The sequence below is a fragment of the Ambystoma mexicanum genome, chromosome 7q, assembly GCF_040938575.1.
Source record: "Ambystoma mexicanum isolate Mex_15411 chromosome 7q, UKY_AmexF1_1, whole genome shotgun sequence".
NCBI lineage: Eukaryota > Metazoa > Chordata > Amphibia > Caudata > Ambystomatidae > Ambystoma > Ambystoma mexicanum.
This window is the reverse complement of record NC_090941.1, coordinates 284554510-284581742: the sequence shown is the minus strand read 5'-3', so window position 1 is coordinate 284581742 and position 27233 is coordinate 284554510. Positions and strand designations below refer to the sequence as shown.

At 51.8% G+C, this 27233-nt stretch overlaps 1 protein-coding gene across 1 annotated transcript in view; it reads right to left on the bottom strand.

The window, feature by feature from the left end:
• RBM26 (RNA binding motif protein 26) overlaps positions 1-27233 on the bottom strand; it is a 1704516-nt gene that overhangs the window by 496898 nt on the left and 1180385 nt on the right. The window contains exon 18 of the mRNA XM_069639899.1: positions 23763-23930. Coding sequence (XP_069496000.1) covers positions 23763-23930 — 168 coding nt within the window. The remainder of the gene's footprint in view (positions 1-23762; positions 23931-27233) is intronic.

The following is a 27233-nucleotide window of genomic DNA, read 5'->3' as shown; positions in this document are numbered from 1 at the left end:
CTGCAAAGGCGCACCAGATAAATGCAGGACGACATCATCCCGAGGAGGGACTTGATAGATATTACCCTGGCCATGTCCGTGGCCAGCAGACGCTGCACCTTGCACAGAATGGTCCTGGTCCTTTCCTCCGACGGCGAGGCCAGCCGCGCCACTGTGTCGAGCTTGGCTCCCAGAAACAGGGCGACTTGCGACGGAACCAGGTGTGATTTTGGAAAGTTGATGGAGAATCCCAGGTCCGTGAGCAGCTGGACGGTATCGCAGTGTGCTCCACGGCGAGCTCCCTTGTTCTTGCCCGGATGAGCCAGTCATCCAGGTAGGGGTAGACGTGGATCCCCCGTAGGCGCAGCCGTGCCGCCAACTGTGCGAGGCACTTGGTGAACACCCTGGGTGCCGACTTCAATCCGACCGGGAGGGCCTTGAACTGGTAGTGCCGCCACTGGGCCACGAACCTGAGGAACTTTTGGTGTCTTCTTAGAATGGGAATGTGGAAGTACGCATCCTCCAAGTCCAACGACGACAGGAAATCGCCCTCCTCCAGCTGTCCCAGCACGTGCTGGAGGGTGACCATCCGGAACTTCTGTGCCTTGATGTACTTGTTCAGTCGTCGCAGGTCCAGGATGGGGCGCCATCCTCCTGTCTTCTTTTTTACGAGGAAGTACCTTGAGTAAACTCCAGAGCCCCGAAGCCTTTTTGGGACGAGCTCGATGGCACCTTTCTTGAGCATCGCCCTTACTTCCAACAGTAGTTGAGGGACGTGATTTTCCTTCCTGGCCACGGGTGGAACGCGAGGGCACTTCTTCTGAAACTTGAGGGCGTGCCCTTGGGCCAGGGCGTCCAGCACCCAACGGTTGGTGGAGATGGACTCCCACACGCTGACGAACCTCACCAGCCGGCCTCCCACCGGGGTGCTTCAGTGGGGGCCCGACCCCACGGTAGTTTCAATCATGTTTGGAGGCCGCCTTGCCTCCTTGACCTCCCTGTCGACGACGGGCACCACCTGACTTGCCGCATCCCCTGTAGGCTTCCTGGGACGAAGATCTTGCCGCTTGGCGGTACGTGGAGGAGCCACTGCCGGATCCCTTGGAGGCACCTTGTCTGCCTCCGGAGCTCCGAAAGGACGGCCGTCATTGTTGGAGCACTCCCAGTGCCCGGGCAGTCTCCGTGTCTGTCTTGATGGCCTGAAGGGACTCGTCAACTGCCTTCCCAAACAGGTTGTTCCCGTCGAAGGGCATGTCCAAAACCTTGGTTTGTACGTCCTGGCGGATATCTGTCGCCTTGAGCCATCCTCCTCGTCTCAGGCAAACGCCATTGCCCAACTGACGGAAACCGGTGTCGGCGATGTCCGTTGCACCGTGATGGCGTGGTCCGAAGCAATCTCACCTTCCTGTAGGATTAAGGGCCTCAGCCCTTTTGGCATCCGGAAGGAAGTCCAACAGAGGGCCGATTTTGAACCACAACTCCCTGTCGTAGCCGGCTACGATAGCCAGGGCGTTGGCCGCCTTGATAGTCGTCGCTGCGGATGAGATGACCCGTCGTCCCATCGTGTCCAGCTTCCTGCCCTTGCCGTCCGGCGGGGAAGATGATGTCGAGGCCGATGCCCCCCCCAGCTTTCTTCTTTGCTGCCGCCGAGACGACCGAATCCGAGGTAGTTTGCGCCCGAAGGCACAAGGGGGCAGCGTCGGGGACCCGGTACTTCTTCTCATACCGGTCCCTCTTTGCCGGCGCCGTGGCAGGGTTCTTGAGGAGGGCAAGCCCCCTCAAGAGAAGAGCCCCATCTCTTCTGGGCAGAGCTGGAAGAGCTCGGATGCCCTGGAAATCATGGCATGAAAGGATCCAATCTCGTCGGGTGGGGACGCCCGAGCAGGGGGCGACGGGGGACATGTCCCGTCGTCATCTGTACCTGTTGTAGCCGTGTCCGTGCCTGCATCATCCCCGTGGGTAGTAGACCGGGGGGAAGGCAGAGCAGGCGTAGGATGCGTCGTCGTCCTCTTATGCGGTGGACTTTCTGAAGGTCCCGGCTCCGGTTCCCCCGTCGGGTCTGGCTCAGGTACCTCCGTCGGGGGAGGGGCAACCTTGTCCTCATCTCCGAGCATAAGGACTGAATCGCTGACAAAATGGCTGCCGAAGTGTCCTGCGGTGCCGGAAACGACGGGCGCGAGGGCTCTTGAGGAACCTCGTTGGCGACACCGTCGCTCTCGTCGGGATCCCTCCCGATGGGCTGGGCCTCTTCCACTACTTCGATGAGCTCTTCTTCAGAGGTCGTGTCTGTATCCACGATGGCCACCTGCCCCTCCCCCACCTTTTCCAACGAGGACTTTGTGGGGGTCTTCTCAATGGGCCTGAAAGACTACTCCTTCCGCGGTGGCAGGGAGACTCTGGGTCCTGAGGTCGCCTCCACTGGCGTAGCCTCCACAGGCTGAGCCAGGGCCGCTGCGACATCCTCAATCGAGGTCTTAGCAGGGTGAATTAAGGCCATCGTTACCTTCTGTACGCCTGGGGTCTTCACCTTGGGGGGGGAGGGTCCGAGCCTCGCTCCCCCTCTGCCGGAATCTTTGAGATCGACCGGGGCCTCTCCAGAAGCTTCGCCGGGTTCTCGGACTTCCTCTTACCCGAGCCGGAGCGTTGGCTCGTGGTTGATGGCGCCAGGGAGGATGTGCCCTGCCTGGCAGCCAAGGAGCCCGACCGTTCGGCGCTCCCGGTGCCTGCGGACTCGCGGTGCTTGGCCTTTTGTTGGGCCCCCGTCGCCGGGGCACCCTCACAGGACTTGGAAGACTGCTCGGACTTCTTTTTGTTCTTCTCGCCTGGCGGTCTCTTCCCTTCCAGCCAGTTGGCGAGATGGAGGTGGTGATCCTTCATGGTCCGCTCCGACATGTTCCCACAAAACGCACAGTCCTCCACCGTGTGCGTCTTGTCCTCATGGAGACAGTACAGGCATAACGAATGCTCGTCCTCCTTGAAAACATTCTGAAGCTGGCATCCAGGGCAGGTCCTGAACAGCTTCCCGGCATCCAGCTTCCTTTCTCCTGGGCCATGTCCGGGGTAGGCCTCGGAAGGGAATAGTTTCTTACCTGTAACTCCATTTCTCCAGCATTGGTATCTTTCATGGATTCACATGCTTAGAATATTCCCCGTCGTCAGGCTGGGAATCCTCAGTAATTTATATAGACCTTTTCCATAGGAAAAATTCTGACACTTCTGTGTCCTATCTATGTTGTTTTAGGCCGCGCACGCTGGCGCCACTAGGACGTAGAAGTACATATAGCCCCGCCCCCGCGGGTCCCTCAGATTTCAGCCCCCAAAGTAGTATGGGGGGGGAGATCTGGTTTGCATGCTCAGGGGAGGCCGGCGGGCGCATGTGAATCCATTAAAGATACCAATGCTGGAGAAATGGAGTTACAGGTAAGAAACTATTCCCTTCTCCAGCATTGGATCTTTCATGGATTCACATGCTTAGAATAGATTGTATAGCAGTATCCCCCAACATTGGAGGCGTGTATGCAAACCAATAATCACAATGCCCATTTACTATGGCAACACATTACATTATAGCATGTTACCTGTGAAAGACATGACACTTTAAAGCATAGTTGCCGAAGGATGTAACCCCACTTGGGGCTTACCTTTTTGGAACAGGTGACTTAGTACTGCACGCCCCATCCGTGTATCTTCAGCATGTTGCTGTGCGAGACAGTAATGTCGGGTAAACGCGTGTGGTACCGACCAGGAAGCCGTCTGGCAGATATCCCCCAGCGGGATTCCAGACCTCAAAGCCGTCGACGATGTAGATCTCGTCGAATGGGCCACTGGACGCTTTTCTAGCGGCTTTCCGGCCTTGGAATGACAATAAGAAATGGCCGAAGACACCCATCTGGATAGTCCTTGTTTTGAAATCGCTTTACCCTTAGCCGTAGGGCCATAAGCTACGAAGAGTTGTCTCATGTCTCTGAAGCTTTGAGTGCAATGGAGATAAAATTTTAAAGCTCTTTTCACGTCCAATGTATGGAGAGTCTTCTCTGCCACTGAAGACGGTGTTGGAAAGAATGTAGGCAACACTATAGAAGCGTGTTTATGGAACATGGAAGGCACTTTAGGTATGAAATGCGGGTTAGTGGCCAGCACAACTTTATTACTGAAAAACCTCAAATACGGAGGATCGATCACTAGAGCTTGTATTTCTGACAGGCGTCGAGCTGAAGTAATGGCCACTAGGAAAGGCAATTTCCATGGATGAAACAGATAAACCGTTTTTCGCCAGGAGCAACTCGTATGGTAGGAGTTGTTCCGGTGTGATCGCCAGCGGGACCAGACCTGGTGGACCTGCGCACCATATGCAGAACCTTTTCCATTTGTATGTGTATGAGGTGTTCGTGGAAGGTGCCCTTGCAGCTTGCAAAATGCGACGACAATCCGCTGGAATCGCTAACGTGCCAAACTCTGAGAAATCAGGAGCCAGGCCGTCAGACTGAGGCAGTCCGGGTCGTGATGCCAAACGACCCCTTTCTCCTGAGACAGAAGGTTGGGGATCTTCTGGAACCTCATCAGTTCTGCCGCTGAGAGGTGAAGTAGAACAGAGAACCACACTTGTCTGGCCCAATACGGGGCCACCAGGATCACCCGACAAGGATATCTGTGGATCCATTGCAGAGTCCGACGGATGAGAGGAAATGGGGGGAAGGCATACAGAAACTTGCCCGTCCATGGGAAGGAGAACGCGTCCCCAAGTGAGTCATCTTGTGGCCACCTGCTCGCGTATTGGGAGCATTTCTTGTTGTCTCTCGTCGCAAAGAGATCGAGGGCTGGATGACCCCATTCTGCGAAGACACGGTGCAGTTGTTGGTCGTTCAGTTCCCATTCGTGTAGACAATTCATCTCCCTGCTGAGAGCGTCTGCTTGCACATTTTTTACTCCTGGTAAGTGGAACGCCAACAGATGTATGTCGTGTTGTAGTGCCCAATGCCAGATCTCCTGGGCTTCCGTCGACAGGCTCCTGGAGAGAGTTCCTCCCTGCTTTCGTACATAAAACATTGTTGTCGTGTTGTCGGTCATGATTCTCACCACTGAGCCCTTTATCTGTGGCAGAAAGGATTTTAGGGCCCAACGCACCGCCCTGAACTCTAGCAGATTGATGTGGAGGGAGGACTCTTTCGATGACCAACGACCCTGAACCTGCAAGGAGTCCAGATGAGCTCCCCACCCAGTTAGAGAAGCATCCGTCATAACCGTCTTCTGGAACGCAGGTTCCAGTAGGGGCATTCCCTTCGTTAGGTGTATGGAGATTCTCCACCATTGAAGCGCCTGTACGAGCTGGCCGTTGATGGTCAACTTGTCCGGCCAGCGACCTAGACTCTGTGCCCATCGATCCGCCAAGATTTCCTGAAGAGGCCTCATGAAGAGGCGACAATTTTCTATCAAGGGTATGCAGGACGACATGGTCCCCAGCAGGGACATGTATCTTCGTACTGACACTCTGGTGTCGACCTCCCATTCCGTTGCCTTTTGTTGCAGTCTGTGAATCCTTTCGAGGGATGGCTTCACCAGCCTCGACTGTGTGTGGAACTCTGCCCCCAAAAAGACCAAGTTCCTTGATAGCTTTAACGAGGACTTGTCGAAGTTCACTGCGAAGCCCAAACGTTGCAGGAGGGACAGGGTGGCATCGAGGCTTTCTTGTGCCCTTTCCGGAGACAGTCCCCTCACTAGCCAATCGTCCAAATAAGGGTACACATGGTGACCTTCCTTCCTTAACCAGGCTGCTATTGGAGCCAGACATTTGGTGAACGTCCTGGGGGACGATATTAGACCGAACGGGAGGACCTTGAACTGATAGTGGGTTCGTCCAACAACAAACCGCAGAAATATTTTGTGCCGTCGACGCATCAGGATATGTAAGTATGCATCCTGAAGGTCTAGCGATGACCAATAATTTCCGGGTTGTATTGATCGGATCACCTCCTGAAGCGTCAGCATTTTGAATTTTAAATTCTTGAGCAGTTTGTTGAGCGCTCGTAGATCCAGAATGGGACATCATTTTCCATTCGGTTTCTTGACGACAAAGTACCGGGAGTACACGCCCGGTCCTTTTTCTGCCACCGGGACCAGTTCTATAGCCCCTTTCTGCAGCATAAGCGCCACCTCCTGCAGTAGTATTCGACGATGGGGCTGGGCCGAGAACACCGGTGGAATGTGTGGTGGCTTGTCCTTGAACTGTAGAGAGTGGCCCAGATGAATCGGGTCCAAAACCCATTGGTCTGTTATGCGCTCCCACTCGTCAATGCGACGAGACACTCGGCTCCCCAGGACGTCCTGAAACATGTCATTGTTGGTTCTTGGATTGTTTATCTTTCGTCGACGAAGGGTAGGCACCCCGCCGTCTGGAGGTTTGGTAATCTCTGCCTCTACGAGAAGATTGGGCCTCACGCCTGTAGCCTTGGAACGAGTAGGAGGGTCTGCTGAAACCTCGGTCTCTAGATGACCCAAACCGGGAGTTACCAGAAGCCCCTCTGAAAGGACGAAAGGAACGAAAATTCCTACCACTCTGGAGGGCTCCGAGTGACCGCGCCGTGTCAGTATCCTCTTTCATGCCCTTCAAGGCCTCATCAACTTTTTCACCGAACAGTTGTTCCCCTTCACACGGCATATCCAAGACTTTATATTGCACCTCCGGTCTGAACGTAGTGCACTTGAGCCAGGCTTGTCTACGTAGAACTACGCCATTATTGATCTGCTTGAAACCGGACTTGGCTGGGTCGACGGCAATGTTTATAGCATAGTTAGAGGCCTCCGCTCCTTCCCCGTACTAGCAACATGGCGGACTTTCTATGTTCCTCAGGCAAATGCTCCAAGATAGGAGCCAGTCGGTGCCACATTTCCCTGTCAAACCTAGACATAATCGCCAAGGATTTGGCTGCTTTAACTGTATTTGCGCCGACAGACAGCACCTTCTTGCCAAAAGCGTCCTGTCTCCTGGCCTCGTTGTCTGGCTGGGTCGTGCATTTATGTTGAGACCTGGCCTTTCTAGCCGCCGCAGATACCACCGACTCCGGCGAAGGTTAAGACGTCAAGCACTTGGGAGTCGATTCCAGAGCCTTGAACTTCTTCCCCAAACGACCTTTCTTCAGGCCCTCTTGCCAGACATGGTCCAAAATCGGGATGGCGAATATGGATTTCCTTCTCTTGCCCATATGATCAAAAAGAAAACAATCCTTTTTCTCTTCTTCAGGGACTAGGCCAAACTCTGTACATGCCTTACTCATCATGGCATGGAATGGAATGCACCCACGTCAGGTGATGGATGCGCCGGGCTTCTCGGAGCTTCCATCTCTGCTTCAGAGTCCCAAGTTGAGTCCCTCGAGGGGGATAGTGAGATGTCTGAGCCTGATCCTTCATGGTCAGAATCCTGTAGTAGTAGTTCTTGTGGGATAGGGTAATCTTCCGCCGAGTGGGAAGCGGCCATAATCCTGGTCGTCGAGCGAGGAGCCGGGCCCGGCTCGTCAACGAATGGTGTAGACTGTAGCCGTGCCGGGGCACTAGGCTGGGGTATTTGTGTGTCCAAACGCTGTAATAGCTTCTGTAGCGTATTTAGCACCTCCAAGGACAGAACCGCCTGGGGGTTCAGCAACAACGAGGTTGTAGGGATGGCACCCCCACCCAAGAGCGACATCACGTTGGTCAGCTGCAGCCCCAGATCTGTTGGGCGTGCGACTGTGTCGCATTCCTCGTCAGCCGACGAGATGGAGAAAGTCGGCGCTGGTTGCAGCAGGGTCTCCAGCTGAACGGGATTGAAAACCTCCGGTTGCCATCCCATCGACGGAACCACCGTCGACGATATGTTTCCTACCGCCACAGTCTGAAACGTGGGAGGAGCCGCCGATGACACAGGAGTCGACGAGCGGGTCATCAACGAAGCCAGTGGCGCAGGGCATTGAGGCGTTCCCGCCGCTTTTGGGGCCGACTTGATGGCCGCAGCCTCTCGACTAAAGGTAGACTTATGATGGTCTCCTGAGGAGGATTTAGGTGGTTCTTTTGTCTCCTTTTTAGATGAGGAGGCAGAAGACGGCGTCTTGTGTGAAGAGGAGGCCTTCGAATGTTTCTCAGAGGGTCGTTTTTCAGCAGACTCCGAGGGTCGTTTTTCGGCAGCACATGCCTTCTTCGTCGGGGGTTCTGACTTCTTGAGGCCGTGGAGCCCACCTCCGATGCCGGGTACGCACCCGCTCCGTCATTGAGCCAATCAACAAGGCGTCTTTTTCGATCTTTGAGGGTTTTCTGGGAGAAACCCTGACAGATTTCACAAGTGTCCGCCATGTGGTGAGGATGAAGGCAGTAAATGCAGTCCATATGACCATTCCCTTCGTACACCTTCTTAAGACCGCATGTAGCACACGGATGAAACAACGCCTTTCCAGACATTCTCTTGAGAAGAACAGTCGCCGAAGTAGAAAATACAACCTAAACAAATAGCAGATACGTGCGGTAATTCCACCATTTTGGAAGACGGTTGAAATCTGAGGGAGCCGCGGGGGCGGGGCTATATGTACCTCTACGTCCTAGTGGCGCCGGCGTGCGTGGCCCAAAACGACGTAGATAGGACACAAAAGTGTCGGAATTTTTCCTATGGAAAAGGTCTATATAAATTACAGAGGATTCCCAGCCTGGCAGGGAATATTCTAAGCATGTGAATCCATGAAAGATCCAATGCTGGAGAACTTCTGGAATCCTCCAAAAGCGTAACTCGACGGAATCTTCACCCTTGAGGGGCATAGAAAACTCCGAAACGGATCGGATGTAGAAACGGTGGAGCTTGAGGCTCTATTTAACCGAAAAATGAGAAAAATCTCCTGAAAAAGCCCGAAAACGCAGCAAAAGCTCGAGAGCTACAGCACGAGGATTCCCAACACTTGAACGTGCGGTAAAAATCTGAGGATGGCTGCCAGAGGCGGGGCTTAGGGAGAGGGCAGTCATTGGCTGGGGCAGTATGACCCAGAGACCAGTGATTGGTTACTACTAAGAAAGACAGATCAGAAACAAAACTGATACTGATTTTTTTCTATACCGAGGATTACCGGCCTGACGACGGTGAATATTCATGAGAATGTGAATCCATGCCAGACCCCATGCTGGAGAACTAACTCACTCTTCGAGCGGAAGTGACCGCAATCAAAAATACAGTTTTAAGAGTTAACAGTCTCAAAGGGCACAAATGCAAAGGCTCAAACGCAGCACCCATCAGAAACTTGAGGACAAGGATCAAATCCCAACCGGGCACCTGGAAAGGTGACGGAGGGAACACGTTAGTGAGCCCTTTTAGAAACTTAGAAATTAAAGGGATTTTAAAATAAGAACACTCTTCAGACGAGCTCTTAAATATGGACAGCGCCGCCAGGTAACCTTTAACGGTACCCATTTGCAAGCCCCTGTGGGCTAAAGAAAGCAAAAAAGACAGAACCACAGGACTGTCACATGAAAACGGATCCACATTCTTAACGCTGCACCAGTCGCAGAACTTTTTCCAACGGCAACTGTACAGGGACTTTGTTGTGGGCCTTCTGGCCGAAAGCAACACCTCCATCACGTCTTCAGGGAGGTCCCAATCCTTATACCTCAACCTTTCAGAAACCAAGCGTGAAGGTTGAGGGATCTGACCTCTGGATGGGGAACCTGAACCCCCTCCTGTGAGAGCAGATCGTCTCGGTAGGGAAGACAACGTGGAGGGCAGATGGACAGTTCGAGAAGGTCCGGGTACCACGTCCTCCGGGCCCATGCCGGAGCAATGAGGATCATCCGGGAACCGAACCTTCGTAACCTCCGTAGCACTTGCGGGATGACGTGGACTGGAGGAAACTCGTACAGCAGTGGGAATGACCACTCCACCACGAACGCGTCTCCTAAGGCTCCTCTTCGAGGAAATTCCCGCGAGCAGAACCTTTCGCACTTCCGGTTGACACTGGAGGCAAAGAGATCCACTTGAGGGGTCCCCCAAAGGGCGAAGATCTCCAGGAGAATCTCCTGAGCCAACTCCCACTCGTGAGAGACTGCGCTCTGCCTGCTCAGAGCGTCCGCCGTCTCGTTTTCATCTCCGGCCAGATGAACTGACGAGATCGAAACTTCCTGCTGGATTGCCCAGAACCAGAGCTGCATCGCCTCCCTGGACAGAGGAAGTGACCCTGCCCCCCCCCCCCCTTTTTTGTTGAGGTGATGCATGACCACTGTGTTGTCCGTCAGGATCGGGACATTCTTTCCTCACACAGTCAGCAGAAAAGCCTTCAGGGCAAGCCTGACGGCCCTCAACTCCAACAGATTGATATTGAGTCTTGACTCCGACGGAGACCAACGACTGCTGACTGTCAACTCGTTGGCATGAGCTCCCCATCCATTGAGGGATGCGTCTGTCATGATCATCACCTTCGGCCAGGGTAGCCAAAATGGAGCCCCCTTCATCAGATTGCCTTCGATGGCCCACCACAGAAGGTCCTGGGCGACCGAGGATGGCACCTGAACGGGGCCGGAATCCTGCCGGAGGACTGAGACCACTGGAGCTTGAGTGCCCATTGCAAAGATCTCATCCGCAACCTGGCCTCTGGCACCAGAAGAATGCAGGATGCCATGAGGCCGAGCAATCTCAAGAACTCGAACGCTGGGAGACACTGGGCATGCTGAAACTTGTGCACCATCGGTGAATGCGATGAGCCCTCACCTGGGGAGGAAAACACTGCCCCAGGGATGTGTCGAGCACTGCTCCGATGTACTGGAGCCTTTGAGTTGGCGTCAAGTGTGACTTCTTTAAGTTGAGGGAGAAGCCAGCTTGTGGAGGGAGTGGCAGGGGACGGACAGATGATCCAGGACTTGCTCGGGAGAGCACGCCCTAATCAACCAACCGTCCAGGTAGGGGTAGACGTGAATCCCCCCCTTTCCTGAGAGGCGCTGCCACCACTACCATGAGCTTGGTGAAGACCCTCGGGGTGGAGGTCAATCCGAACGGCAGGACCCGAAACTGAAAGTGCGAGTCGCCAACCGCAAACCTCAGGTACTTCTTGTGCTTTGGATGGATCGGGACATGCAAATAAGCATCCTTGAGATCAAGAGACACCAACCAGTCCTGAAGTTGAAGTGCCTGAAGGACTTGAGAAAGAGTAACCATCTTGAACTTGTCCTTCCTGATGAGTTTGTTCAAACCCCGCAAGTCCATGATGGGTCTCAATCCCCCGTCTTTCTTGGAAATCAAAAAATAAGGGGAATACCATCCCTTGTTCTTCTCCGCTACAGGCACCAGTTCTATGGCGCCTTTCTCCAGCAGGGCTTGAACCACCTGCACAAGGAGCGGATCCGGACTCTGCAATGAGAGATTCCCCGGTGGATTGTCACGAGGCCTCTGCCAAAAGGGAAGACAGTAGCCGTGGGCTATGATATCCAGAACCCACACATCTGAAGTAATGGCATGTCATTTGACAAGATGCTGCGCCAGCCTTCCCCCAACCGGCGAACCATGGGACATGGCCTCATGACTGATCTGAAGTGGCTGCGGCGTTGCCTGAGGGCAAAGAGGCAACTGTCAGAGCAGCCTTGGCACTTCGAGTACCTTACTTTACACCTCTGGCACTCCTACGGTGACCCCTTTGACTAGCAGCTCCTCGCGCTTTACCTAAGGATGAGTAATAACGAAAGGAACCTCCCCTCCATTGCTGTACCCTAGGACGAAAAGGCGGAGGTTGGCGAACTGCAGTGCCCAAAGACTTCGCTGCAGCTTTGGAGGTCTGCAACCTCTCAAGGCTCTCGTCAGCCTTGCTGCCAAAAAGATGGACAGCATCAAAGGGCATGTTGAGGAGCCGGGCCTGCACATCAGGAGAAAACCCCAACTTCCGCAACTACGCAAACCTGCGTATTACGGTGCTCGCCGCCATGGACCGGCTGATGCAATCTCCCATGTCAAAACCCGACTGAACGGCCTCACACATGGCATCCTTGCCATCCTGGACCATAGCAAGAAAACCATCCCGTTCATCCCCTTCGGGAATATGTTCAGCCGCTAAGGAAACAGTTCCACGGAGTGTGCGTGAAACGTGACAAAGCACATACGGAGTTGGCCGCCTGAAGAGCCATACCCCCTGAAGAAAACACTTTTGCCCAACCATCAAAACGCTTGTCGTCCCTATCAGGTGGGATGGTAGGATACGACGCCTGCTTTGTCGGGGCCGTAGCTGCCGGCACCACCGAACTCTCCGGAGTGGGGTGCTTGGTCAAGTAGCAGGGGTCGCTACTGGCTGGGCGGTATTTTCGTGGCAAAGACTTGCCCATTGCTGGAAGACTCTCCGGAGCAGTCCAAGCCGCCGCCACCCTCCTCTGTAGAGCCATATGGAACGGCAGTACCGGGTCAGTTGGCGGACCTTGGTCGAGGATATCCGTCAGGTTATCCTGAAGAAAATCCTCTGGGGGAGCAGACCACCCCAAGTACTCGGTGACCCTAGACATAAGGCACCGGTACGAGGAGTCGGCATGGGTGCCAGGCTCAGGCCTACAAAACTCCACCTCCGAAGAAGTGTCCAGTCCACTGGCGTTGTGTAGGGATTTACGCAGATCCTCAATCTGGCTATGGCCTGAGAGAATCTCATTTGGCACCGTATCAGGAACCATGCCATCATCAGAGCCCTCATCCACCATCGAAATGTACTCAACATGGCGGTACCCCCGTCGAAACAGCCTCGAAAGGCGTTGAGGGCGTCTAGTGAATCTGCGTCGACACCGAACGCTGCGCTGACAGCATCGACGGCATCGACACAGGCCTCGAGGGCGGAGCCCCGAGCGTGTCCCACGACAGCCTGGATGCCGAGGGCGTCGACGACTTCCTCGGAGGCAGACCCTCAAGAGTCCCTCGACGACCTTGGCGCCACAGGCGTCGACGTCTTCCTTGAAGACATCACAGGTGCACACGGTCTCGAGCACGTCGAGGACCGGGACCTGGAACGGACATGTCTAGAACGATTCCCCTTGTCCGAGCAGAACCGTTCCCGCGAATCGTGCAGACCACCCGAGCCTGAAGGCGTACGAGCGGTGTCTCTAGTCCGATCACGACCGACCCCACTCAGAGGCGCGGACGGACCAGTGCCCTGCGATTCGAGAATCGCTAGCATTTTCTTACCGAAGGAAGCCCATTCCTCCGGAGTCGCATGCTTGGTGGGATAAGCGACCCGCCGATGGGCGGAGTCATCGGATGAGGGCAAGGAAGGCGACCGATAACTGCGCCTCCGGGAGTGCCTCGAAGAGGCAGAAGAGTAGCGGAACCCATTCCGGGACCGAGACCAACTGGACTTCCGACGACGATGCGGAGAGTCGCCCCTCGAAAGCCCCGTGGACCTAGACTTCCAGGGTTTGGAAACCTTACCGACCGACAGTTTCTTCTTGCGCTCCCGCAAGGCTTTGGACGTAAGCGACTGGTAGTCGATGCAATCATCCATGTCATGGGCCTCCCCGAGGCACCAGAGGCAGGTGTTGCGAGTCCGTCACCGACATCTTGGACCTGCAGTCCCCGCACTTCTTGAAGCCTGGACACGGGGTGGAAGAAGCGGTAGACATCTCGAAGAACCTTTTCTTCCCAAACGAACAGGTTTCGAAGAACCGAAAGAACAGAAAATCCAAAGAGTCCAGGCGCGCCGAGATCTCTGAAGCGAACACGTTCGCGGAAAAAACTGAACTGAGGCTACGGGCGTCGTGCGTCCTACTTATAACATCCAGTGACGTCGGCCGTCGGAGCAGTTCCTCGAGGGCGGCGTATCGAAGTCATCGATGCAGGACGCAGAAAGATTTTCTCAAGCAGCACAGCTGTGGTGATTACCATCATAGATATGGAATATGTTGGAGGACCCAATCCCCACGAAATACAGTTTACTTGCAATACTTCAGATCCCTTAACAATACAGCAAAAACTGCTGATAAAGAAACCCAAATTATGGGAATGGCCACAAAATGAAGTAAACAAATAATTAGCTCTAGCAAAAGAATACCAAACGCCAAACAACATTTCTGTACATTCAGCCCTATTAAAAAAACAATACTGCACGGAAACTCCTCCTAAAGTTCAGATTAAATCAACTGGAGACATTAGAGGCTGTTGGGGGTTCATAAGCGAGTAGAAAGAAGTTTAAGATGTTGTTGATTGTGCTGATGATTAAATGAAGTAGAGACTTTGAAAAAAGTATATATTGAATGCCGAAGTGTGTGGGATGAGAGAAGTAACATATTTGAGAGATCTGGATTAGAAACCAGAAATCAAGTGAATTATCGGACAAAAGGGCTGGGCCTTAGAACCACAACCCCTGAGGGGTTATTAGAAACCAGAAACAACAAAATACCCAAAAGGGGTGAAGTTGAAAATCCCAGGCTGCGAGGGCTTTCAAGAAGCCAGAATGCAAAACCAATATAAAAAGGGAATGAACCTGAAAGGCATAACCCGGAAGGGGTTCAGAGGAAAGCCATAAGAGAAATACCTGAGAAGGGTTCTGGGAAATGAAACAACCCAAGAGAGGGGAAAGCCTGGCTAAGAACCCAGACCGGGTCTGAGCTACATTTCCGAGCCACCCACAGGGCTGGAAACCTATAGCATCTCCATCCTTCAGGTAGAGGTAAAATGTCCCCATGGCGCCACAAGAACTTCCTGGCACAAATCTGACACACCCTAGAAGGGTGAGACAGCAGTTGAACAACTACAAAATCCATGAATACAAGAGACTTGTTGTTTCCCAGAACTGTGTGACAGGACAAGAACTAACACTAGATGGAGTGGCCAGACATTGTACTTGTGTCATAGCGGTTTTGTGGTTTACTTGAACTGCACGAGAAACCCTGGGAAGTCAAGGCAACTATTTCCAGAGACATTTTGCGACGGTTTCATGCACCAGGCAGCATAAGCCAAAGCAAGGGGGAGGAAGAAAACTTTTCTAGGCTAAAGGTGTGCTTCTTTGTTAGCAACAGAGTCAGTTAGAAATATAGGTTTGGACTGAGGACAAAGTTCAGTTTGGTATGACATCCAGACTGCAACCTTATGTTTTTTTCCTATTTCCTAGCATAGGGAACCTGCACAGTACCAAAAGGGCTAGGTGAGGTTTTTTTTTTTAATTTACTTTCATAAAACTCAGAGTTGAATCATGGCCAGTTGTCTGTGTCCTTCCTCTGAATTGCTGCATCACATCACAATGGTAGTTTTACCGGAAACGACTCCAGCACAGCATAACAAAGGTTAAGTAATGGCTTCTTTACTAGGTCTGTTTTTCAGGATCCAGTTCTAGGGGGTTTTCTCCCTGATCCAGCGATGTCGGTCACAACCCAGAAAAGGAACAAACAACCTTCCCACAACATCGACCTTCAAGTCTGGGGCTAAGAATCAGGGGCGGAAGATGAGGGACTAGCAAAGTTGGATTCCAGCAACTCGGTGGGAAAAGAAGGTGGCAGTTCTGCCGAAAAGGACTCAAGGACAGTGTTAACAGCTAAAGGCCCCAGTGGCCATCCCAAGCAGAGACTCGGGTGGGCATTTGTGTCCCAGCACCCTTCGAAGTTACAGCAGTGACACCCAGGCAAGCAGACAAACCTCGCTGTGAACAGTGCAATGTAGCAATAAATGGTCAGGAAAACTGCTCCAGCAAGGAAAGCTCAACCCAGCAGATGTCGGGAGGAAGCAGGAGCCTTCAGGAAATCCAGACATTGACTGCCAGATGCAGAAAGCCTAAGGAACAAGTTACTTACCTGTAACTGTTCTCCAGCATGGCTCTGGCATGGATTCACATGCTCATGAATATTCCCTGTCGTCAGGCTGGGAATCCTCGGTAAAGAAAAAATCAGTATCAGTTTCATTTCGACAGCAGTTGAGGGACGCGATTCTCCTTCCTGGCCACAGGAGGAATGCCAGGGCACTTTTGGAATTCCAACGAGTGCCCGTTGGCCAACGATCGGTGGAGATAGACTCCCACATGCTGACGAACTTCGTCAGCCGGCCTCCCACCGGGGTGCTTTGGTGGGGGACCGACAACCCAGCCGGATCAGTCTTGCTTGGAGGCGGCCTTGCCGCCTTGGCCTCCTTGGCGACGACGGCGGGATCCCCCTTGCTTGCCGCGACCTCTGTAGGCCTCCTGGGAAGAGGAGCGGGCCGCCTGGCGGTAAGTGACGGAGCCACTGCTGGATCCTTTGGAGGGACCCTGTCTGCCTCCGGAGCTCCGAAAGGGCCGCCGCTGTTGAAGCACCCCAAGGGCCCGGGCCGTCTCCGAGTCGGTCTTGATGGCCTGGAGGGACTCGTCCACCGCCTTACCAAAAAGGTTGTTGCCATCGAACGGCTTGTCCAACACTCTGGTCTGGACGTCCTAGCGAAAGTCTGTCGCCTTGAGCCATCCTCGTCGCCGGAGGCAAACTCTGTTGCCCAGTTGGCGAAATCCGGTATCGGCAATGTCCGTTGCCACCGTTATGGCGTGATCCGACGCCACCTCGCCTTCCTGCAGAATTTCTAGGGCCTCCGCCCTTTTGTCATCAGGTAGGAAGTCTAGCAGGGAGCTATCTTGAACCAGAGCTCCCTGTCGTAGCGGGCCACGATCGCTAAGGCATTGGCCGCCTTAATCGTCGTCACCGCCGAGATGACTCGTCGTCCCATAGAGTCCAACTTCTTGCCCTCGCTGTCCGGCGGGGAAGTGGAAGCCGCCGCACCCACTGCCTTCTTCTTAGCCGCTGCCGAGACGACAGAGTCCGGCGTGGGCTGGGTCCTGAGGCACAAGGGGCCAGCATCGGGGGCTCGGTACTTCTTCTCGTACCTGTCCCTCTTGGCTGGTGTCGTGGAAGGGTTCTTGAGGACAGCAAGCCCCTCGTCCCAGATGTCGTTGAGTAAAGGCATCGCAAGGTATTCCTCTTGGCCTCTCGTCTTCGGTACAGAAACCCCTCCTTTTTCTGTTCTTCATGGCAGAGCTGGAAGAGCTCGGATGCCCTGGTTATCATGGCATGGAAAGAGCCAATTTTGTCGGCTGGAGACGCCCGCGGGGGGTGGGGGGGAGAGGGGAAGAGAGATGACGACAGGATGTCCGCTGTGTCATCGCCGCCGTCATCGTCCGTCCCCGTCACTGCATCCGTCGCCGTATCCTCTCTAGGGTCCGGCGAGGGGAATGAGGGCTCCACCGGTCTCGCAGGCACGAAGGGCGGAATGGGGTGGACTCTCCTCCTCTTGTTCGGAGGGCTTCCCGATGGGCCTGGTTCTGGATCCTCTGTCGGGGTCTGTGGTAATCTCATCCTTATCTCAGTACATAAGGATTGGATTGCCAACAAAATGGCCGCCGAGCTATCCTGGGGCTCGGGCAATGGCTGCGACGGACGGGATGGCTGCTCCACTGGGCCCTGTTCGTCGTCATAGTCACCATCTTCGATCACGTCAGCAGGGACCGTTCCCCTGGGATTGAACCTTCTCGAACCTCTCGTTGAGGCCTCTGAACCTCTCCTTGAGGCCTATGGACCTTTCATTGAGGTCCTTCTCGGTTTCCAAAAGTTCCTCCTCACAGGCTGATTCCGAGTCTGTAATGGCCACCACCCCTCCCCTCTTTTTCCGCCGGGGACTTTACGGGGGTTTTAACGATGGGCTGGAAAGAGGATTCCCTCCACGGTGGCAGGGATACTCTGGGCCCAGAGGGCGTTTCCACAGGCGTAGTCTCAGCCAGCTTCGCCTGGGTCGCAGCGACCACTTCGGTAGAGGCCTTTGCCGGGTGGATCAAAGCCCTCACCGCCTTAGGTGCGTCCTGGGCCTTCGCCGGGGTGGGGGGTGGGGTGGTGGTGGTGGTGGGGATGAGCGCCTCGCTCCCCCTTCGAGATCGACCGGGTCCACTCCAACGGCCTACCCGGGTTCTCGGACTTCGTCTTCCCCGAACCAGAGCGCTGGCTCGTGGTCGAACGTGCCGGGGAAGTAGAGCCCAACCTTTCGGCGCTCCTGGTGCCAGCGGACTCACGGTGCTTGGCCTTCTGTTGGGCCCCTGTTGCCGGGGCGCGGTCATGATCTCTGCTTCCAAAAGATCAGGACTTGCCCAACTCCCTTGGAAGCAGACCCATAACCCTGGTTCCGAGTGCCAGCCAGTCCCAATTGGGACCTTTTGGACCCTGTCCTGGCGCCAGTGGCACCAGGCTCATAAAGATGCCCAGTCCCAGCGCTGGAAGCGCCGGGCTCATAATGCTTGGGTGGACTTACCTGCAGCAGACCATGCTGCTTACTTACCTGCCAGTTGAGCCCCTGATCCTCTTCTGTTTGGGACTACTTTTCCTGTTGGGTGGGGCAGGAGCCACTCCCTAGGTTCAGAACACTGGAACTCTTCTGGAAAGCAGGAACTCTTTTCTTACCTAGGCGAGGCTGTGGAAGGAGACACCTAAGCACTACAGGAGGATATTTAAACCACACCCGATGTCTTCAGCTTCTGATCCTGGGCCTAAGGGAACAAAGGCTTATCATCCTGGAATCCAGTCTTCAGCAGCACCTGTAAAGACAAAGAAAGAACAGGATAGCACTATGGTCTTCAGTGGCAGCGCATCTCTTACCTGGTCCATCGGCTGTCACCAACGCCTCGCGCTGCATTCCGGCATCTGAAAGACAAAGGCTTACCTACTCTTCGCATGCTCCGGAGGTCTTCGCACTGCATTCGGGCATCTGAAAGACAAAAGCTTACCAGCTCTTCGCACGCTCCGGAGGTCTTCGGCGCTGCATCCCGCATCTGAAAGACAAAAGAAGGTGCGTTTAAAGACATTGGGCAACTTTATTACTCATTTGCCATTACTCCTTCCCACGCCGAATCCAGTGGGTATTCCAGCACCCTTCAGCTTCTCTAAAGCTCCGAACTTGTACCTGCAAGATAAAAGGGACAGTTAGTGCGCATCGTGAAGCAGGCTACAAGCGCTTACTTACGTGCTTCCAGGCGCTTCTATTCCTCACGCGGGTGCGATCCTCAATTCTCTTCAGCCCGCCATCCGCCATCGCCGGAACCCTGCAAAACAAGAGATATCATTACAAAAGACTTTTAAGACATTTGAAGTGCCCAGAACTTACCGTTCGTGCAGTTAACGACGGACAGCAGTCCTCTGAGGTAAAGAGGCCTGCACCCTTATCCAGTGAAGAAACTGGTTACGGCACCCTGCCCCGAGGCAGATGGAGAGCTCGGCGTTCACTTACCTAAGGTGAGGGCGTTAACCTTTGGGGTTCTACAGGAGAAGAGAAAGGGAAGAGGAGAGAGGCACCCAATAACCCCAGTTCATTAATCCCATATTTTCTATCTGCAGACATCTTACTCTTCGAGTCAGACATACAGTGCACAGAGGTCCAGCCCAAAGAGCCAACCGTGTTACACATCACATTTGAAGATACGGCATTCACCCAGTCAAGACCGGCGCCTCTGCGGGAATCAGGTGAGCGTTACAGGCGCTCTCAGAGGACTTAGAAGCCGCTCAGACGACTTCTTCGTCTTCTCGCCTGCTGTGCCCTTCTCCAGCCAGGCGGCGAGGCGGGAACGACGATCTTGTTTGGTCCGTTCTGAAAGGTTCTTGCAGAACGCACAGTTTTTCTCCACGTGCGTCTTGTCCTCATGAAGGCATTAGAGACATCGTGAATGCTCGTCCTCCTTGAAAACGTTCGCTAATCTGCATCCAGGGCAGCACCTGAACAGCTTGGATCCGGGCGTCAAGCTTCCCTTGTTCTGGGCCATGTCCGTTGAGGTAGGCCGCAGATCTTCCGGAATCCTCCAAGAAGTGTAAACTTGACGAAAACTTCACCCTTGAGGGGCGTAGAAGAATTCCGAAACGGGTCCCCGTTGTCGGAAGTAGAAACGGTGGAGCTTGAGGCTCGATTAAACCTAAAAATGAGAAAATTTCCTGAAAAAGCAGCAAAAAAACTTGAGAGCTAAACACGAGGACTCCCAACACTTAAGCGTGCTGTAAAAATCTGAGGATGGCTGCCAGAGGCGGGGCTTAGGGAGAGGGCAGTCATTGGCTGGGGGCAGTATGACCCAGAGATCAGTGATTGGTTACTACTAAGAAAGACAGATCAGAAACGAAACTGATACGGATACTGATTTTTTTTTCTATACCGAGGCTTCCCGGCCTGACGACAGGGAATATTCATGAGCATGTGAATCCATGCCAGACCCCATGCTGGAGAAACTGGGATATGCCAAAACCACTCCAAGTAACCAAGGCAAAATGGTCAAAAAAATGGCATAAACTGCTGGGATTGGTTCAAAGCAATATGGAGACTGCCATATTGGCTCTCAAAGAACACACAAGGTCTAAACGGTCATTGTAAGGCCACTTTGTGGTCCTCAGTGGTATTTCTGCATTTTGAAGGCTCTACACAGATTTATTTTGGGTAATTTTGTGCTGCCTTCAAAAGTGGAAGTAACACTTCTTAGGGTTCAGAGGGGTTCACCTAACAACTCCCCACCTGGAAAACCAATCCCCACCCTCTCCTGCTGCTGGCAAGATTTCTTAGTAATCAGGATGTTTCACTCCCCCACCTCCGTCCGCCGCCATGGTCCCTTTCCTTGCCCGCTGCCTCTCCCTTCACTGCCCAAACCATTTCCCCACAACCCCCACCACAGACACACGGATTCTTCAGACTCTTTTCTTTTCTGCAACACACTACTTTGCAAGAAGTAGGATGGGCACAGCATGGAATATTTGTAATTCATTACTAAGTATAGCCAATCTCCTCAGCTCTCCATACAAATTGGTGGCTCCCCAGAAATCAGCCATACCAAAATGGGAAGTTAAGAAAGCAGCGGGAAACAGGACACTTCCAGGATGCATGAAATGAAAAACACAGAAGATTCTTCTTGGATCAAGACATTTCAAACATATAACAGTGCAGAGTATATACATGCTGGAAGAAAGACACACGTATGGCATTTGATTCTCGAGAGTATATTTACTTTGGAAGAAAGTCTCATTGCTACATGACAAACGCATAAAACAAGTCTAGCAACACCATCATTTAAGACAAAAAGAAATCAATACCAACATATAGATTTCTTTTGGCCTTATAAAATATATTTCAAAATAATCAATATTGGGAAATATCCCAATAACAAAGTGCAGGACAATACCTTTTTTTAGCTGAACATTCCAATTGGTAGGGAACCTCCAATTCAAGAGGTTGATTTCCTTCCACATATAGACTTACACACAGCACTGAAGAGTTTGACAGTAAATAGATTTGATTAATAATCTAAGATGTGTAGAACGTATAAATTAAAAATGCTTTTTCACAACTTGAAAACTTGACAGCTGAATATTGTGAACAGGCATGGTATCAAGAGATGACACAAACAGTGATTTTTGAAAACCTTGATTTTCAATGGTCAGGATGGTAGAACGCCTAAGTTGCCAGGTGGGAATGTTCCCTAACTGAAAGCAAACTAAGGGAAGTCTAAGTCTGTCAGTCCAAAATAAAATACAGTCTGTGGCAAAACCTATGCTTGCCCTCACTTCTACAGAAAAACAGGTGTATGGGATTTGGCCAACTCAATACTGTTCAAAGTAAAGTTAGTGTGACAATGGAGCTCTTCTGCATCTCCCCTTCCCAAGTTCAAGGCACTCCGGATTATACAGTTCCACAGGCTCTCAGGATTCACTCTGGAAAAAAGTTCACAGTACCCTTTTCCTTTTAAGTTCTTTGGGCTTCTGTGGGTCTCCTTTCCTTGAACCCAAAAGCCCTCTGGTTCACACTTCTTCTGTGGGTCTCTCAGGCTTCTCTCACCGAAGCTTAGACACTGTTGATTCTACCTTGGTTACTTTCCAGATCACCAATGTTCAACTGCTTCAATGTAATTGATTTTAACACAAAAGTTAAAACTCATAAAATTCCATGTGTCAAACATCACAGTCTACTTGGCTTCTTTCGGGGCTCCCTTTCCCATTCTTAACGAAGTGCTCGTTAGCTTTTAACTTTAGTAAATCATGCAGCTCCTTTCTTTTAACTGGGGCTCCCCTGGTCATGGCGCAGTTGTCAGATCGCACGGGCCACCCATTACAGGTCGCGCAACCAGGTGCCTTAAACTTTAGTCATGTCCTCTTTTCTTTATAGTGGGGTCCCTGCCGCCATCCTAGATCAATCTCCCACCTGGTGGCCACCCCAATACCTTTTCAACACTCTTTGCTTGATTTCAATGCTTTTCCATCAACTTTGGGAATGTTGCTCCCACTTCGTTTCTCACGTAGCTCTCCTTTTAAGACCTCTGTTTCGCTCACACTTCTTTATCTGCACACAGCACCCTTGTTTGCAGAAGCTTCTTTCATTGTCAGTCTTTTGAGAATGTGCAATCATACACGTGACCAATCTGCCACCATGTACACTTGTATTACCATTCGTCAATTTCACCAGATAAGTTTTCAGCCTTATGCGATCCAGCTGCAACGTTGCAGCTCACTCGCTTGCTTAACACACACCAGGCTTTCAATCCGTTTGACTCTCTGATCGTGTTTTCTTCGTTCTTGGCTCAATGTCTTTGCCGTCTGACGTCAGGGTCCCACCACCTGCCCCTCAGACACTCCTGGGCTCCTGTCCTGGCCCAAGGGAACAAGCACTTAGTTTTACCAATGTTAAAAGGGACCAGCATGCCTCCTGGCTCCCTTCTATGAATTTCTTCGCCTGGCTGAGCATACGGGCCTCTATCCAGGGTACCTCCTCACACAGACCCTTGGCATCTCGGTTTCTCCCAGCTGGTCCTGAAGAAGCCATGGATTCTCAGCTCTCCTCCCAACTCGTTAGTTCTGCTGAATGCTTGTGTTTTTCTTATACTTCGAGTGCTTGACAGGCTGCAGGTGGGCATGGTTCATGTCAATTGCCTTACCCTGCCTGGCCTTATTAATGGGACATGTGCAATGAGGATGTTGGTGTGCCTCTATCTGCATCTTCTTTATCCCAGTACCATACTGGTGTTTCACATAGGAAGTCTGTATTCCTCTTGACTTCATCACAGTACTTGAGTGATACTTGGGGGAAATTAAGATTATGTACCTTAATATATCCTCTGAAGGCTGAGGAGGGATTGGATAGGGTACTGTCAGAGAAAGGGCAATGCCATGTCTCAGTTCTAGGGATGTCCTTATGACAGAAAGTTGGTATTACTGTTAGTTTTCTCTTCCCCTTCTCAAGGTTAGAGTAATGTTCAAAATGGTCAGGGTGTGATGCGTCAAACCTTTCTTTATTACTATGATAAGAGGTTGGTGGTTCTAGTTCTCTCTTTTGTATCCTCAGTAAATGAGGATAACAGGGAAGGCAACTATTCGGTCCCCTTAAATGATTAGAGGGATGGAAGGATAAGTCAGTAGCATAGTAAGAAAAAGGGGTTAGCTGCCCAAGGGGTTCCTTTACTTTCCTCCAAGGACGAGTGTTGGATGGAAAGTCCAGGGATAGGGCTGGACAAGTGTGACAATACCCGATGACAGTAGGGGGAGGGTAGGATAGACTGGGACTAGAACAGGGGGCAGTGGGTACCATGTCGCGCTCTTAGGCATTCCCTCCCCAATCCTCAAGGATCCTCTACCCAGGTGATTCTCCCTTGCTTGTCCACCCCCAGGGTAGGCATCCAAAAGCGATGGCCCGCCCCTGGTTACCTGCGTAGAAGATCCCCGGAGAGAAAGACACTTAGGTTTTTCACAAAATGCTTTTTCATTATTAATTGAAACAGGATGCACATTAAAGCTCATTAGTTTGCATTTTTTTACTCTGCTAATGTTAACAGTTTTGGCAAGAAATAGGATTGTCACAATCAGTCTCGTACCTGTGCCTTAGTTTTCATGATTTTAGCAGGGGGTGCTCCTGAAGACACTGCTTTCAATTCATCTTTTAGCTTGGTTATGCTATTGGTCAAGATCTCTAAAGTTTTCATTATATCAGCTTTGTCCTCAGACTTCATGGATTTGTTCTTCTCTAATCTTGAAATAAGAATCTGTAGAGATTGAAAAAACTATCAATATTTAAAATTAAAAGCAATATTTGAAACAAAAAATTACTTACTGGTAATTTTCTCTTTATGGATTCTATGTCAAGACCGGAGGCTCCCATTATACATTATGCTTCTCTTTCTTTTATTAAATTATTAAAGGAAGCTCAGCAGCAAGAAATATTTCTTCAGAATGCTGAAAAATATGTATGTAACAAGAAAAAACAAGTCAAACACTCTAAAATCTTGAGAGTTGAGAAACACAAGAAAAACTCCATTTACCAGGAGGACTGTGAAAAGTTCAACATGAGGTCACCAACATGTGACTCGAAACGTCCAAGGACAAGGAAGGTCCCTGCATAAACAGTCCTGAAAATGATGCCACTTCCTCTTTCTTTGCTGCTCACAGCAAGAGATAAGTACATCATTTTCTGGATCTGTTTGTCATGTTTATTATGTATTTTGAAATGATTGTTTCATGATTTGCGCTACGTTCGTCGCGCGTAATAGTGAGAAATAATCTCTCGACTTCGTTCGTCGAGCGCACTTCGAGTGTGTCAGTGTTTTCTCTCCGACGCCGACCGCTTCCGGCCGGCGCCGGAGAGTACTTCGCCTTTCTCAGCCTTCGTTCGGCTGTTTATCTTGTTTATTTTGTTAATATTGCGAGCGTAAAGCCCGCGGATCTTTTTCTTTCATTTTACTGCGACCCGTGTTCGCAGAGCTTAAAGGAAACCGCGAAGTGACCGCGGTGCCTCGAGCGGCCACCAGAGGGAGCTCCTGCCGTCGCAGGTCCGCTCCTCAGCTTTCTGGCGCTCGCGATCGCTTTCCGTTGTAATTTCACAGCGGATTAGCGATCGCGAGTGCCAGGAGCTGATCTCAACGAACTGTGCCGAATTTGATTTTAAAAAAAAAAAAAAAAAAAAAAAAGGGGAATTTGAAGGACAGCTGATCACTGCTCCGTGCCCTTCTGGTTAGGGCTTTCATAACTCTCCTCAGCTCCTTCATTGGGCATTGAGAGAAGGCGGTCTGCCCACACACAATTAAAAAAAAAAAAAAAATAAAGAAGAAGAGGTAGGGTGAATTGAAAGGTGCTTAAAGTAATGGCAGCACAATACTTCCCTCAAGAGAGCCAGGATTGGTCTGGTCAGGAGGAAGAGACTTATGATTTTAATGAAGTGGCTATGGCTTCCAGCCTAAAGAAAGTACTGGGTTCCACAGTGGAGACCAGCATAAAAAAAGCGGTGACACAAATGCTTATGCCTATTCAGCAGCGCCTGGATGACATGGAGGAGCATTTGCAAGACAAATCCCTACCAAAGAAAAAGACTCAGAAAAGGAAGCACCTTTCAGAAGGGGGATGTACACCGGCTCGCCTGAGTAAGAACTCTACGACCCCCCCGAGCCAGACAGAACCAGCCACTGCTGCCCTATCAGACGCCTTCTCCAGGCTTAAAAAAGCTTTTTTGGACAGGAAGGGACCCCCTTCCGCAGATGAACCCTCCTACCCGGAGGAAGAATTCAGGGATATCACATCTCTAAGCCCAGAAGAATATCAACAGGGCCAGGATCAAGAGGAGCTCGACTTTCACAGTCAGTCTCCAGTCTCCTCTGAAGAAGATACGAACTCAATTGCGTCGCGACCCTCTACCTCAGGGATTGTGGCAGCCCCCATCCCTAAGAAGAAGTTAAGCACAGATTCCCTTCCTCCTAAAGGGATGTTTGTGCCGGAGGATCTGGTACACCCCAGATCTTCACATTGGGAGTCATCTTCTAGGACAACGGATTACATCAAGAACAGGCTTCGTAAGCCATTGGACAAAGAGGTCCGAGCAAAACTTAGAGCGGAATGTCCACGCCCCGAAATACCAGATAAAGTGGCCCTAACGCCTGAGTTAGACTCCAGGATGATTACTTTCCTAGGAAAGAATATTAAAGATCCACGAAAAGGTATAGATCGTGCCTGGAGGTCGTGCCAAAACCGGGTACTGGACATTACAGGCCCTCTAGCCAAGATAATGGATCTAGCAGAGGCGGCTATTGACACAGGAGAACCAATAGATCCTGTGACACTTTCAAGTTGGGCTCAAAGAGCCATTTGTCTGCTGGGCAATGCCAACTGTACCATTTCAGCGGAACGCCGCAAAGGTATCCTGCACAAGATAGACGCTAAACTATGCGAATTAGCAGACACGGAATTTGGTGCAACGGCCCAAGGCCTACTCTTCGGAGACTCCTTCATGAAGGAGATGTCCAAATTCGTAGGCACCTTTACCGCGCTGGACAAAGCGCAAGCATCCATTAAAAGAGTGTTTTCTTCAAGAATTTTTGCCAGGGCCGGACGAGGCAGAGGTCGCTCTTCCGGCCGATATTCCTTTGATAGAAGATCTCAGCAGTCTAGAGAGCAACACGCCTGGCACGATCGCTCAGAGACCTTCTTCCCTTCGAGAGGGAGAGGCAGAGGTCGCGGCTGGAGGAGAGCCGCCCGGTACCCAGCACAGCAACTGCAAACCACAGGTCAGTCTGCCCTTCACAGCGCCTGCGCCCCATATCCCTGTAGGGGGGAGGTTGGCTTATTTTGCACATGCTTGGGATTGCTTATCAGGGGACGCATGGGTCAGAGATACAGTACGCGGCTTGCGCCTAGAATTCTTCGCGCATCCCTTCCAAGCAACCTGTCCTGCTTCCATTCCAATGTCAAAGGAAGACCACGTCGCTTTGGACAAAGAAATTCGCAGCCTAGCAACGAAACAAGCGATTCGCCCCTGCACAAACCAAGGCGGGTTTTTCAGTCCTATATTTCTGGTACGCAGAAAAGAGAAAGTGCGTCCAGTAATAAATCTGAAGGCCCTCAACGATTTTATTGTCTACCGACATTTCAAAATGGAGGGTATTCACATGCCGAGAGATCTTCTGAGACCCAACGACTGGCTAACCCGCCTAGATCTGAAAGACGCGTACCTAACGGTTCCCATACACCAAGATCACACGAGTTACCTCAGATTCTCTTGGAATCTTCACAGCTGGGAGTTCACGAGCTTACCTTTCGGTCTCTCTTCCGCTCCTTGGGTTTTCTCCAAACTCCTCCGGCCGGTAGTAGCACATCTCAGAGAACAGGGTGTTCGCCTAATCATATACTTAGACGATATGATCTTCTTGGCTCAGTCGCAAGCTCTAGCGGAGCATCAGACCAAGCTAGCCATAGACCTACTCCACAGTCTCGGTTTCCTCATAAATTGGGAAAAATCAATTCTTCTCCCTTCCAGAAACTTAGAATTTCTAGGGTTCATCGTAGACACCGAGTTAACTCAG